The sequence below is a fragment of the Narcine bancroftii genome, chromosome 10, assembly GCF_036971445.1.
Source record: "Narcine bancroftii isolate sNarBan1 chromosome 10, sNarBan1.hap1, whole genome shotgun sequence".
Classification (NCBI taxonomy): Eukaryota; Metazoa; Chordata; class Chondrichthyes; order Torpediniformes; family Narcinidae; genus Narcine; species Narcine bancroftii.
In genome coordinates, this window is record NC_091478.1 from 63,346,074 (window position 1) to 63,360,387 (window position 14,314).

A 14,314-nucleotide genomic window follows, 5' to 3' on the forward strand; every position below is an offset into this window, starting at 1 on the left:
ATGCAGGTTGGTGTGCGGGTGGGTGAGCATGGTGGCCTTTGCGAGGGCATCCTTGATGGTCTCAAATGCGGTGCAGGATTCTGGGTTCCACGTGAGCGTTTTGTGATTGGTTGCGATGAGGGTGAATATCGGCTGCATGATGCATGCATCTCCCGGGATGAAGTGGTTGTAAAAGTTGACTATACCCACAAACTCCTGCAGCCCCTTTTGAGCCTGTCCAGGCGTGGGAACTCCCTGATAGCAGCGACCCTCGCAGTGGCAGGTATGGCTCCTTTGGCCATGATGGTATGGCCCAGAAACTGCATGGACTCTTTCTTAAACTGGCACTTGGCCGGGTTGATGGTAAGGCCGAAATCAGCCAGCCAGGAGAAAAGGGCGCATAGGTGGGCCTTGCTGGTGATGAGGATGTCGTCCAAATGAATAAAGACAAAAACCAAGTCCCTGCCCACAGAGTCCATGAGGCGCTGGAAGGTCTGAGTGGCATTCTTGAACGTGCACGGCATGCGCAGGAATTCGAACAAGCCAAAAGAGGTGATGATGGCTATCTTGGGTATGTCTCATGGGGGCACCAGGATCTGGTGATAATTGCGCACCAGGTCAACTTTGGAGAAAACCCTCGCATGTGCAGCTTGGCCATAAAGTCTTGGATGTGAGGGATGGGGTAACAGTCAAGAACTGTTGCCTCGTCAAGCCATTGATAGTCTCCGCAGGGACGCTAGCTGCTGGAGGATTTTGGGACCAGGTAGAGTGGTGAGGCCCATGGACTGTCAGACCACTGAATGAACCCCAGTTCTAACAGGTGCAAAAACTCCTCCTTCACCATCTGGAGCTTGTCAGGTGGGAGCCAGCGTGTCTTGGCTTGAACTGGTGGGCCTTGGGTGGGGATGTGGTGGAACAACCCATGGCGTGTCGGGAACTCATCCAGGATTCGCTGGAACTCGTCTCTGGGCATGCTGATCGTAGCCATCTGCGGTTGCTCCAAGTGGGAGGCATCGAGGAAAACAGCCTGGAAGCTACAGGCTTCCACCAGGTGCCTACCTCAAATGTCCACCAGAAGCCCGTGCGCGAGGAGGAAGTCTGCACCCAGGAAGGCAGTCGGGAGGGATGAGACGGTGAACCTCCATATGTAATTTCATTGGTTGATCTGGAAATGGACTGTCTTGTCTCCATACATCTGGATTACTGTTGCGTTGGCCGCACGGAGGGGAGGTCCATGAGGTCAGTTCCTGGACTCAATGGCCGTGGCTGGGATGACACTGATCTGGGTACCTGAGTCAATGAGGAACCGCCGGCTGCTGTCTGCGTCCTGCAGGTAGAGGAGACTGTGTCCTTGGCCAGCCACTGCAGCCATTAACAGCGGCTGGCCTGGTTTTTTTCCTGGAACGAGCAGGGCTGATGACACTTCTGAGCCATGGCTCCCCAGCACTGATGGTAGAAGCAGAGGCCTGGAGCGAATGCTGTGGCCTTGGTTATGCTCTTGAGGGCCCCTGCAGGGGTCAGATGTTCTACCGCAGCACAAGGGGCAAGCTTGGCATTGTCGTGCCCATGCCTTGTGACCTGCTGGACTGCTGAGAACTCTGGGAATCATGCGAACCATAGCTCTTGGGTCTTCTGGGTGGCCTTCCTCAGGTCAGTGAAGCTCTTCTGGAACAGCAGCGGCCGGATGTCCCCGGGCATATGGTTGAGGAAAATGTGCTCGAAAAATGGGCAGTTGGTGTGCTCACCCATGAGCATGAGCATCTTGTCCATCAGTTCCATCTGGGACCTGTTCCCCAGGGCGTTGAGGTGTAGCATCCGAGCGGCATGCTGGTATCTGGATAGTCATAGCAATCCGGTAAGCACTTGCTTGATGGTCTCATATTTGTCTTCAGCGGGTGGGTGCTGAATGAGGTGCAGCACAAGTCTGGTGGTGGCCTGGTCCAGGGCAGCGACCACATGGCAGAATTTGGGCATGTCGGACAAAATCTGGCAGAGGTGAAACTGAGACTCCTCATGGCTGAACCAGGTCTCCGGCTCCTGAACCCAGAATTCAGGCAGTTTCACGGCTATAGTGCTGATCCCAGGCTCTCTCATGATGAGTTCAAAGATGTTTGAATGAGTCGGGGTCACCAATTGTAGTGGCAGCTACACTGCTCCTGCAATATCACACACAACCAGATGGATTGAGCTCAGTGAGCAGACTAGTTTATTGCAGGCTAATGGGCTGCACTTATACTCTCAGCCCAGACCTGGCTGAGAACTGCACTGGAGGGCGCAGATGTCACGCAGACATCACATGGTCCACCAGCACGGGCTTCTGAGCCCCATGCTGGAAGGAAGGGAAACCTCCGATGGTGCCATTTTGTCTGGCTGTCCCGCTGCATGGCTCACAATCGGGGCCGGTTCACCTGCCTAGTGGTGAGCCCCCACAGGAGCATATATATTAACCACTACTACCTTCTTATTTCCCAATGAACCAGTAACTATTAAAAATCTTCCTGCTGCATCAGATGGTGTATTAAAATGTACAAATGGAACCTTAGAATCAATAAAAATTGAGACATTTGCAAATTTAGCTTGAGAAAGGTAGTGGAATTGTAAACCCTTCCAAAATGTTTTAAAATGATACTCATCCTTCTTACAGATGTACATCTCCTGCGCAAAGATAATATCAACTCGAAACCTTTCAATCATATTAAACACCTTTTTTCCATTTAATAGGATGTTTAAGGCCATTCACGTGCCAAGAAATAAAATTAAATGTATTTGTAGCCATTTTAAGATTAATAAAATTAAAAGGAAAGCTTATCGTGCATGTGCAAGCACATTCAAAACAGGACGATAGAACACAGCATGAACCATAACAAAGATAAATGTGACAAATTGCAAAACTACTCAAACCTACTCAGGATAAAAAAAATCTTTTACTAATTAACCCCACCCCATTCCCCAAAGCCCTAAAACTACCCAATAGGAGGGCTGGAAGCTAAAACTACTCATCCCTTAACCTTTATCTCCAGCTGGGAGCACTCCAAACAAGAATTACAAAGTTATGATCATTTCCACACATTATAGACAAAGCAAACAGAGTTCTGCACAACAAGCCATTACACAACAAGATTAACTGTCTAGAAATTACAAAGCTGAAAAAGAAATGATCCCCATTTAAAAAAAAAACAGTACAATATTGACCATTAATTAATTAATAAGAAAAATAACCAAAGGTAACAATCTGTAAAGTTAAACTACATGTATAAAAAAGGGAGAAATCCCTATTACTTTTTATTTAAGCAAAAACATATATAAAAAGAAAGAAAACAAAAAGAAAGGAGTGAATCCAAAAATATCTTCAGCCATGACATCTCATAACCAGGAAATAGTTCATGTAGATTGCTATGGACAGGATGCACCATCTTTCGAATACTTCCAAAGTTGATCTGTAGTAGTAAACCATTTAGTGGGACCGTTCTTAGGTAAAAATCTCAGACATGCAAGGAAACAAAGAGAATGGCAAAGTTGTTTTTGATAGAGTTCAGACATCTGTAAATGTCATTCTTTCTGCCAAGACTACAGGGCAGTAATCTTTCACAATACGAATAAAGATATCAGCAAATTTCAGCATTCTCATCTATGAGCCTCACTGATTATAGCTTCCTTTGTTTGAAAATATTGAAGGTAGAGTATAACAGGTTGAGGTTTAATTTTGGGTGAAGGTTTTGACCTCAGAGCATGATGAGCCTGATCCAAAATTGGAGGTTGGCTTAATACTCCTTTAAACAACTCAAACAGCATGCCTGTAAAAAATTTAATAGAGTCAGAAGCCTCAATGTCTTCAGGAAGTCCAAATATATGTAAATTCTGTCTCTGGTTTCTGCTATCTAAGTTGATAGCTTTGTGCTTATATTTTTACATTTCAGCTGCAGTCTCTCAAAAATGTTCTTTACAGGCATCAACTATTTTTATCCAAAGCGTCAATAGGCTCTGATTGATCTTGATAATCCGTTGAATGCTTGTTATATTGTTTTGCTAAATTTGTCAAAATATATTGAAACTTTGTAATTTTCTGAACCAGTGTCTCATTACACAATTTCAAATGATCAATTTTAGCTTCCAATCTTGTGTGAATTTCTTCAACAGATTGTGAAGCTTCTGTTTTAAAACATTTTCTTCTATTTTCCCCTTGTATTGTATCAAGAATGGTCCTTCTTATTTTGGTTAATATAGTTCATGGTGTGAAAAATTAAAAATTTATAAAAAAGAATGGTCCTTCCACTTCTTAACCCTGCCAATATGGACGAATATTTTTTAAACTCCCAGAAAGAGCTGCTTTTACAGATAGAAGAGCCACACCAAAAATGTATTAATCCATCTGCCAGCAGCTGGAGTCAGCGCCTTCTCATCTTTTTTTCTTTTGCAATTTTTTTATTGGATTTTGTAAGAAATATAGTAAAATGAATAAAAGAGAATGAAACTGAAAATACAATATATATATATATATTTATAGATATAGCTTTGGCTTGGCTTCGCGGACGAAGATTTATGGAGGGGTAATGTCCACGTCAGCTGCAGGCTCGTTTGTGGCTGACAAGTCCGATGCGGGACAGGCAGACACGGTTACAAGGGAAAATTGGTTGGTTGGGGTTGGGTGTTGGGTTTTTCCTCCTTTGTCTTTTGTCAGTGAGGTGGGCTCTGCGGTCTTCTTCAAAGGAGGTTGCTGCCTGCTGAACTGTGAGGCGCCAAGATGCACGATTTGAGGTGATATCAGCCCACTGGCGGTGGTCAATATGGCAGGCACCAAGAGATTTCTTTAGGCAGTCCTTGTACCTCTTCTTTGGTGCATCTCTGTCACGGTGGCCAGTGGAGAGCTCACCATATAACACGATCTTGGGAAGGCGATGGTCCTCCATTCTGGAGACGTGACTTACCCGAACTTATAGATATATATATATATCAAGATAAAACTACAAACAGTATAAACTCAGACACCCACCCCTTTCGACTGCACTAGATGAAGACAGAAGAGACATCAAAAATGTTTTATACATTTTTTTTAATACCCACATAACTTACTCTCATCAAAAAAAGAAAACTAACCATACAAAAATATCTGAGCAGCTTATGCTGAGGGTTACATATATTTTGTAGCTTTTGATTCATACTGTGAATCAAAATAAAATAACAGTAAATTTTAAAAACAGAGGTAAGTTCTCATCTTCTTAGGGACCGGTTTATTTACCGTACGCCATTCTTTTCCACCTCACACATTTATATTTACATTCCCCTTAGTCACATTTGAAACTTCAACACCTCAGAACATCAGGCTGCCTGTTCAGCCCATCCCTCAGCCAGGTGTCTGTGATTGCAGTAACAGTGTTTATTCCAAATCTAATAAATGCTCTTAATTAAACTGACATACAATTGAACCTGCCAACCCTCCCTTCTGTAACCTGCATCTGTTTCCACTGGATTTAATTGATTTATTCTCTTCAGATTTGTTCACCACCCTATACCTGCCCAGAACTACCCAACAGTTAGATTAAATTAACTAATAATGGGTCACACATCTTCATGCACATTTTGACCCCCCCTTCCACTCGGGGGGGGGGGGGGGGGGTGGGGGGGTGGAACATATCTTTCTTCCATAAGTCACACATGCCCAAGAAGAGGCAAAAATATTTAAGGGCATAAATCCCTCCATCCTGCATCAGCTCTTCAGTCATGCATTCATTTGTCCTTTTCTCCTATGGAGAGAGCTATCCTAAATAAAACAACCAGAAGGTTCCACTTTTTAAACTTTGACCTCACTCATACCTAATTATGGAACTTATGATGAAGAAACCATCACACAGACTTTGACAGTAAGTTGGGGGAGAAAGAGAGTAACCAAGGACATTCCAGACATGAATCAATTCTCACCTCTTCTACTGAGCCATATCCTGCCTGATCAGATCCAGAGGTCCAATAAGCCCTGAATGGCATTGTTTCTGCTTTGAAGTTTTGGTCACATTGTCAACTTCAAGAACCTAAGATCACTATGTATTTATTTACATGTGTAAAAATTGGAAACCACAAATCGGGCAGCCAGAGAATGTGTACTGTGAGCAACCCTTCCAGACTTCTGTTGAATGTTTATATCCCAGAAGGATGTTCTTATAACTGGTACATGGCCAACAACAAACCATTTCCCTCTCTTTAGAAAGAGGATATGCAAAATGTAAAACATAACCTGTAGTAATGCCTTCAAAGAAATGTTATCCAATCTGTATGCAGGAAAATGCCTTAAATATTGTACCCTGTGACTGTGTTCTTTGAATGAGACCAAACAGTGACCTTGTCTACCCAACCCAACAGACTGCTCATTCCCACTAGCGTTATTCGAATAAAGTCTGTTTGAATTATACTGTGTGGCTTGGTTGTACTTTTTGTATCTTGACAGGAGCTCAATTTTAACAAATCCTTCCATGTGACTTTATAGCACAATTTGGAGAATTGTGGAAGTGCAAATGAATAGTTTCTGTGCCTGTGAGAAACAGTAGTGTGAATGAATTTCAGTGGGTGTGTGTGTGTGTGTGGTGTGTGTGTGTGTGTGTGTGTGTGTGTGTGTGTGTGTGTGTCTGTGTGTGTGTGTGTGTCTGTGTGTGTGTGTATGAGGAGAGAGAGGGAGAATGTCTGTGTGTGTGTGTCTGTGTGTACGTCTGTGTGTATGCATGCTTATGTGTGTGTGTGTGTGTGAGAGAGAGTGTGTGTCCCTGTGTGTGTGTGTTTGTGTAAGTCTGTGGGATATGTGTATGTGTGTGTTTGTGAGAGAGAGGGGGTGTGTAACTGTGTGTGTGTGTGTGTGTGTGTGTGTATTTGTGTATGTGTGTGTGTGTTTGTGAGGGTGTGTGTGTATGAGAAGGAGAGAGAGGGAGAATGTCTGTGTGTGTGTGTGTCTGTGTGTACGTCTGTGTGTATGCATGCTTATGTGTGTGTGTGAGAGAGAGAGTCTGTGTCCCTGTGTGTGTGTGTGTTTGTGTACGTCTGTGGGATATGTGTATGTGTGTGTTTGTGAGAGAGAGGGGGGTGTGTGACTCTGTGTGTGTGTGTGTGTGTGTGTGTGTGTGTGTGTGTGTGTGTGTGTGTGTGAGAGAGAGAGAGAGAGAGAGAGAGAGAGCATGTACGGGAGTTGTTCTAGTCTTTGTTTTCCATTTATCCAATGCCTTTAGCAATGCCTTTGAATTTTGATCTGTTATATTGGAGAAGGTCACATCCTCTCGAAGGAGACAAACAAACCTTTTGTGTTATTTTCTTCATACTTCGCGATTAAGTTGCTTGAGTGCAAAAGTTTGCAATTGTCCTGCAAAGAAAAACACATGGTGGACTGATTTATTTTTAAGCTAATGTCTCACCACAATAAATTGATAGCTCGAGCTAATGGAACAATACACGAATGGAGAATAGAACTCCGCCCTGAGCCTGCTGGTGACATCATGGAAACACTATGGTTCAAGATCTGCCTGAGTGAAAGTAACATTTCATCGCTTCAGTGGAAGAATTTTAATTTTAGTGATTATTTGAAGTTCTGCTACTGACAACTCAATATTTAGAACATACAACATTATACGACGATGTAGGCGCTGCTGCACACGATATTGTGCTGACCTATGGAAACCTACTCCCATAGCCTTGCACTTTTCTAACATACATGTGGCTATCAAAGGTTCTTTTAAATGTCCCTATTGTACCAGAGTCTGCAGGATTTATGATTTGTGATTCCATGCAAACTTTACTACGACAAGGTCGTATGATGAATCATTTAAATTGTCAGCAGTTGTCATTATCAAATCAACATCTAGATATATATCTTTCTTTATTCTGTCCATCCAGAGTGATCCTACTGTCAAATGAGCGGGGCAATATTTTCAGCAGAGAAAGAGATCGGAAACTCTAACATTGGCCATGATGCTTAAAGGGAGAGGTGCCTAATGGAAGAAAATAACTTGTTTGAACAACCGCTTCTGCCCCGAGTGCTTTATGGACATTTAAGGGCCTCAAGCGTGTTGTCAATTCTGTGCTCAGAAGACACTTGGGTTCTCAATTTTGTGAAGCTGCATCCAAAAAAATCAAATGAATTGGTAAAAAAACCTAACCCACCTCATCCCAGACTAAGACATAATGAAAATTATATTTGAGAGCTATCACAAAGCCAAATGCTGGCTTTTGGCTCATACCTTGAAGGAGAGCTCAGGCCTGAAATATTGATTATGTGTCTTGATCTTTGCTACATAAAGAACACTGCGTGACTTCCTTAGTTTCTCCATCACCTTTGTATAAATCTAACCTTTTACTGAGAATTGAGAGGTGGCATACATTTAACTTGAATGGAACTTTTTCAGATGAAAATTGGTTCTCCACTCAGTTTGATTAATGATTCTTCATTTTCTGCAAGACATTGCTTATTACAATTTAAGATGGTGCACAGAATTCATATGTCTAAACATAAATTATCCAGTTTTATGCCCAAATTTAGAGAGGTTTTGGAAAGAGATTTTTCAAACTCTACCAACAATAGATTAACTTAGAACCCCGTCCGATAATTGCTCTGTTTGGTTTTTCTCGTGAGATAAAATCAGATATAATATTAAAGATAGAAAGTTTCAATTTATGAAATTATGGGACCCATTCTGAGAATTGTTTATAATTGCAAGTCAATAATTATTATACATTTCAGGAATTCTTTGTCTGTTCTCCAGGGGTCACCAGGGATTCCACATCATTGTTGATTTCCTTTTCTTGTTTAAAATGGTTAACCTTGATTAGAGGGGATTAGATTTGTTTTGTTTAGTCCTTTAGGTTTTTTCTTTTTTTTTTGTCCTTAATATTTTAATATATCACTGTAATAGTGGGTCTGACATGGTTGAATTCATTAATGTTTATTACTAGATGGAGTTATTACAAGTAATTATTAATGCACATTATCTTACTCATTTTTCCTCTCCCTTTGGTATGTTTTGCTTGTGTACAATTGATTCATTAGCAATCTATATTTATTATGTATGCTTTTTATGCTAAGCTCAATAAAAATATATTAAAAAATTTTAAATTAGAAAAGGAATAAAATACGTTGCCTGACTGATGCACCCAAACCCCTACCATGTTTAATTTGTTTGTGTTGGAATTGTTCTCAACACACAGAATGCAAAAGGATAAATTTAAATGCATTCACTTGCCCAGAGAAAATCATCCGCGATACAAAACATAAAAAGTGTTCAGATTATCCTCGTTCATCCCTTCCCCTTTTCATTCTGCATAGAAAAATATAGCATATGGGTGAATCCGAGTTGTTAAACAAGAACGTGGAGAGCAAGAGATCAGGATTGGTTTCTCCACCCTGGTCACACTTCTATAACTTGGATTTGAGGTTAATCATTCTCCAGCTATTTTTAAAACTAATATAAGCAGTAATCGCTGATTGATTTCCCAGTCTATGAAAGTGGAAAAGGTCCGCAAGTGCCGTTGATCCGAGTTGTAGAATGTGGACCCACCCCGCCACCTTCCCTTCGCCCTTCAGGTTCCAGGTTCGAGGGCACCAGGTTCAAGGGCAGTTACTTTCCCATCGTTAGTAGACTCCTGAGCGAACCGCGCTCGAGTAAAAAGATGGTGCCTTTTTCTGTGTTCTAATTGATTGTCGCTCTTTAACTATGCACTTCTACACTCTGTTTTACTTGCTCTGAATGGAGTGACTCGCTGGACTGTTGGCAAAACAAATTTTATCATTAAACCTGGATACATGTGACAACAAATTGGAACCCGTCAACGAGTTCCTATTGTACAGGATTTAATGGAGATCTGTCAAGTGGGGTATAATATTTCAATCTGCCCATCACATTTTAGGCAGGTTAAAGAGGGCGAAGAAAATATGACCAGAAAAGAAGTGAAGACTTTCCATTAATTAAAGGGATTAGAGAATCTGGTTTTATTCGTTTAGAGGGTGTCTGATGCCGAGATTCGGGAGGATAACCCAATATGTATTAGTAAAGAAGACATTGACTGAGTGGTCGGCAACATTTGATGTAAGCTGGTTGGTAAAGCCACCGGAGGTGACTATTATTCGGGACTGACGAGCAATCTCTCGCAGTCGTGCTTTGACGAAGTTATACAGGTCATCAGATGGCCGGCGAGAGCGGATTTTCAAGTTCTAATTCAGATAAACGAATCTGGCGTGGAGGGAGCGTACAGATGAATTGGTGTCACTTTTATTGACATCTAATTTACCTTGTAGTATAAAGTCCATCATTCTAGTTCGTTTTTGTCAATTGTGTTTCTTAAGAAATAAATCGATGAAGCTGAGTAAATGACTAACACGAAAACGTGCAGATATCGTTGTTTACCCTGAACTTAAACTAAATTTTCAACAGATCAGAGTAAAAGAGAAAGAAATGTGTGGGTGTATAAATCTTTATTGTTATTTCGGTGTCTTTAAAAATCCGCAGACGTGGAAGGTGAGAGAGAATAGACGGATGAGTGCAAAGGCCATGAGATGCTGGTCCAACTGTTCAGGGTGAATTATTTGAACGCAATGTCTAGGAGAATCTGGAAAGCTATTTGACTCAGATCGGAATTGTTAATTTGCGAGATGGGAAGGGAAATCGCTCCTACTTGGCATTTCCACAAAACATCTCAATGTAAACGCACCGAAAGGCTGGAGGAACTCGGCTGGTCTTTTCACTATCTGCAGGAGACGTTTCGGGCCTGAGCCCTTCTTCAAGAAGAAAAAAAAATCAGAAAAGGAATATATCAGAAAGTCTTAGAATTCAAACAATGGGGGAGGAATCTGATACACCCTGTTTCTGCCTTTTCTGAGTTTTCCTCAGGTCCGAAACGTCGCCAGGAAAGGCAACAAAGACACAAAAAGTACAAAACAATGTCGGCAATATAATCCTTGTTTCCGAGAGATGCTGAAAAGACCAGCCGAACTCCTCCAGCATTTCGGTGTGTTGACTCCAATCACAGTGTCTGCAACCTCTCGGAAACCTGTCCCACTGACATGGGGTGTCCGACGTCATGGTCACAAGCATCGAACACCTATTGGTAAAGAATTGTTTCTTACATCTGGGGACACCTCTCATTGGCAGCAGGTGGGAAGGAAACTCGGTTCCACAATATGTCACTTAAAGTGTCAATTCGGGACATAAATCTTCTGGCTACAGTTTGGCTGGGTACGTTCGTTAAATGTGCTGTGTCCAAACATCAAATCCTGTTTCAGATTATTTCACGTTAGTTACGCAGTGCTTCTCCAAGTGGCTTGATGCTGTTTCAACATTGTTTTGTACTTTTTGTGTCTTTGTTGCCTTTCCTTGGCTGTGCCACCATTTTAACGGTTCTTGCTTATTTTCTGACAGTCGCCGAAGTCACTTCGAGCAAAGTGGGCCAATTCCCTAAAGCGCAAAACGTCCTCAGAGGAGACAATGTTTCAATGTTCTGCACATTCCCCGTGTCACGCGTTACTGCCGAAGTATATTGGTGGAGATGGAGCGAGAAGGCATTTATAGAACCAGACAGCAGAAAGAGGTTTACTGGTAAAAAGAGCAGTGAATTATTTCAGCTCTTGAACGCGACGGTCGCAGATTCCGGTACCTACTTCTGTAAAGTGAAGCGTCAAGAAAAAACTGTCGGAGTTGGAAGTGGCTCCAGGCTCACTGTGTTCGGTAAGTTTTGAGTCAGTGAGAGAATTTAAGCTCCGTGCGGTATGGCCAAGGCTGGGTGATGGGGATAATTAACTGGACACACAGGAGACGGTAGGTGCTGGAGCCCGAAGGTAAACACAATCTGCTGGAGAAGCAGGGGGTCAAACTAAGTCACGGGTGAAAAAAAAACGATGCCTGTATCCACCATGTTTCAGTATTCCCACATGGGGACATTGTTTCGCCCTTCCCACCCTCTCCTTTTTTCGCTAGATTCTTTTCTACATTTCCCCGGTCTCAGTAAAGGCATTCAGCTCGAAACGTCGGCAATTCTTTTACATCCAATGGTGCTGTTTGACGCACAGAACTCCTTCAGCAGATTCTGTTTAGCGCAATGCTAACTAACTACTCTTTATGCTATCAAATCAAAGGACTCACAGATTGAATGTAACAATTCTGGAAAGCGTCAGCACATTATCCAGCGTCTGTGGAGCAAGAAAGTTTGTTCTGTTCTCAATTTTCTCCAAAGAACCTTTAAGTGAAGAATCACTTTGTTCTTTTTTTTGTGCTATTATCCAGCTTTCAGATTCGACCTTAATTTTTCACATGATGGTGTGACAGAGTATATAGAGGTGTTTGGGAGATAAATTGGGAAAGGTTTGTTAGAGCAGGTCACACACCAACACTTTTAAACACAGCATTTTTGCAGGAGCTTTTGCAAGAGTGCAGGCGGAGAGGAGAAAAAAAATAGGCTTTGCTCTCAGAGTTGGAGGGAGTGAGAGTGAGAGAGAGAGAGAGAGAGAGAAACACAGACATCATTTCTAGAGGGAAAAGCTTTGGAGGCACACCTGGTCAAAGGAGAGGGGTTGCTGTCTCGTGTTTCCCTTGGAATAGGTGAAACAGAAAGGAACTCTGTAATGTCCTGGGACAGGTTTCGTCAGCAAGACTGGAGTGGCTGATGAAAAAGGAATCAGTTGTGGATGTCCAGGAACAAGAACAACTCTCTCTCTGAAAGCCAACAAGAACCTTTCTGAGTGGTATCCATTTACCTGTTAAGCACCAACGCCTGGTGAACTTTATTAACGTTAACCTCTGTGTACAGCGGAAGAATTGCCTGCAACCAGTGAGATTGGACTGTGAACCAAAGAACTCACACATGCGCTTAGCATTAGAGGGGGGGGGGGGGGGGTTAAGTCTAAGTGAGTCAATAGATATAAGTTAAAGTTTGATTCTATTTTCATGTTCAAAGATAATTAAAAGCAACTTTTGTTTAAGTAACCCTTTGTCGTGATGCATATCTATTGCTGCTGGGTTTTTGGGTCCTCTGGACTAGTAACAATATGTTAGGGTGTTTTAAATCTAATGACTTGAATAGAAGTTTTGTTCGAATTCTTTTGCAGGGAAGTTGCTGAGAGGATTGGGTGTTTAAATCTTGGTTGTGACAGGAAGGGAAGCTGCCTCCTCTCCGAAATCACGAGAACAATTTTAGCTCCACGGTTCTTTTAGGCGCACATCCAGGCCAACCACAATCTCCGAAGAAAGGCCCTCCCGCAGCTGATATTAATTCACGCACCAGGAGTCTTTTATTTTTGGCGTCATCCCTTCAGGGCTATTATGCGAATTTTCCGAAAGGTATAAATCTATTCCGTCATTTGGCAACAGAAGGTGTTACGGTCCTCTCAGGATAGGGGGCTGTACACGTTTAGAGTTGGGGATTAGAAGCTATACGACAGCGGACAAAGGGAACTGAGTCACGACATCCATAAAAGAACAAAGGAACAGCCCCGGGGTTAAATATTCCTGTTTCGCGGTCTGAAACCGGATTCAGACCACCGTGATAATTTAACAAAGGAATATCATTTACTATTCAAAGGCGTGGTGTATTCTTACCCTTGATGTATCCGAGTTTTGGAACCGAATATCTCTGTCCCACCGCCAGCCTCAGTCCAAAATGACATGATTGCAGCCGCTCCATATCTGTAAAACCGTTACATGATTCTGTAGCAAAACCAAAGTTTGAAAAGGACAAATGGAACCGGGCTTTGCAGTCACAATGCAAATTTGATACGGTGATGTAAAGATATATTGGGGAACGCCTGGAATCTTATCCTTGATGATCTTATCATCATTTCCCTTGACAGGACGCAAACCCTGGCCTCTTTCCAAATATTAATTCTCCACTAAATACATGTGTTCGTGGCGTGGGGGAATTCTACGTTTTAGTTGGCAATTCATTAGGAGTATAACGACTGAAATCTCTTCCGAAGCTAACAACACGCCTGTAGTACAAAAACGAAAAACAGATTCAGAACATTGATGTTAAACAGATTGCTTGTAATTAACCCTTCAACGAGCGAAACTATACATAGTATTCCAGGTAAGTAATGACTGTAGACCTAACGGAGGCAAATCAGCGTTCGCAAGCGAAAACTATAGCGCTGGTGTAAGTAGAATCTTATTCAGAAAATTAACTTAACAAAGCGGGTGCGTCTATTTCGAAACGGCAAACGAATAGAAGACGTGTATTGATGTTCCATTTCCACATCGGTAACTAATATTAAATATCATTCGACCGTGCCATACAAAATGCTCAGCGCTCCAACACATCATGTTCTGGAGAATGCTCTCGTTGTGAGAGTTCCATCATGTGAACTCTCCCATCTAGACACCGA

At 42.3% G+C, this 14,314-nt stretch overlaps 1 protein-coding gene across 1 annotated transcript in view; it reads left to right on the plus strand.

The window, feature by feature from the left end:
* Positions 1 to 14,314, plus strand: part of LOC138743834 (uncharacterized) — a 25,039-nt gene continuing 10,725 nt past the window's right edge. The window contains exons 1-2 of the mRNA XM_069899435.1: positions 1 to 262; positions 11,361 to 11,666. Of these exons, the coding sequence (XP_069755536.1) occupies positions 1 to 262; positions 11,361 to 11,666 (568 nt within the window). The remainder of the gene's footprint in view (positions 263 to 11,360; positions 11,667 to 14,314) is intronic.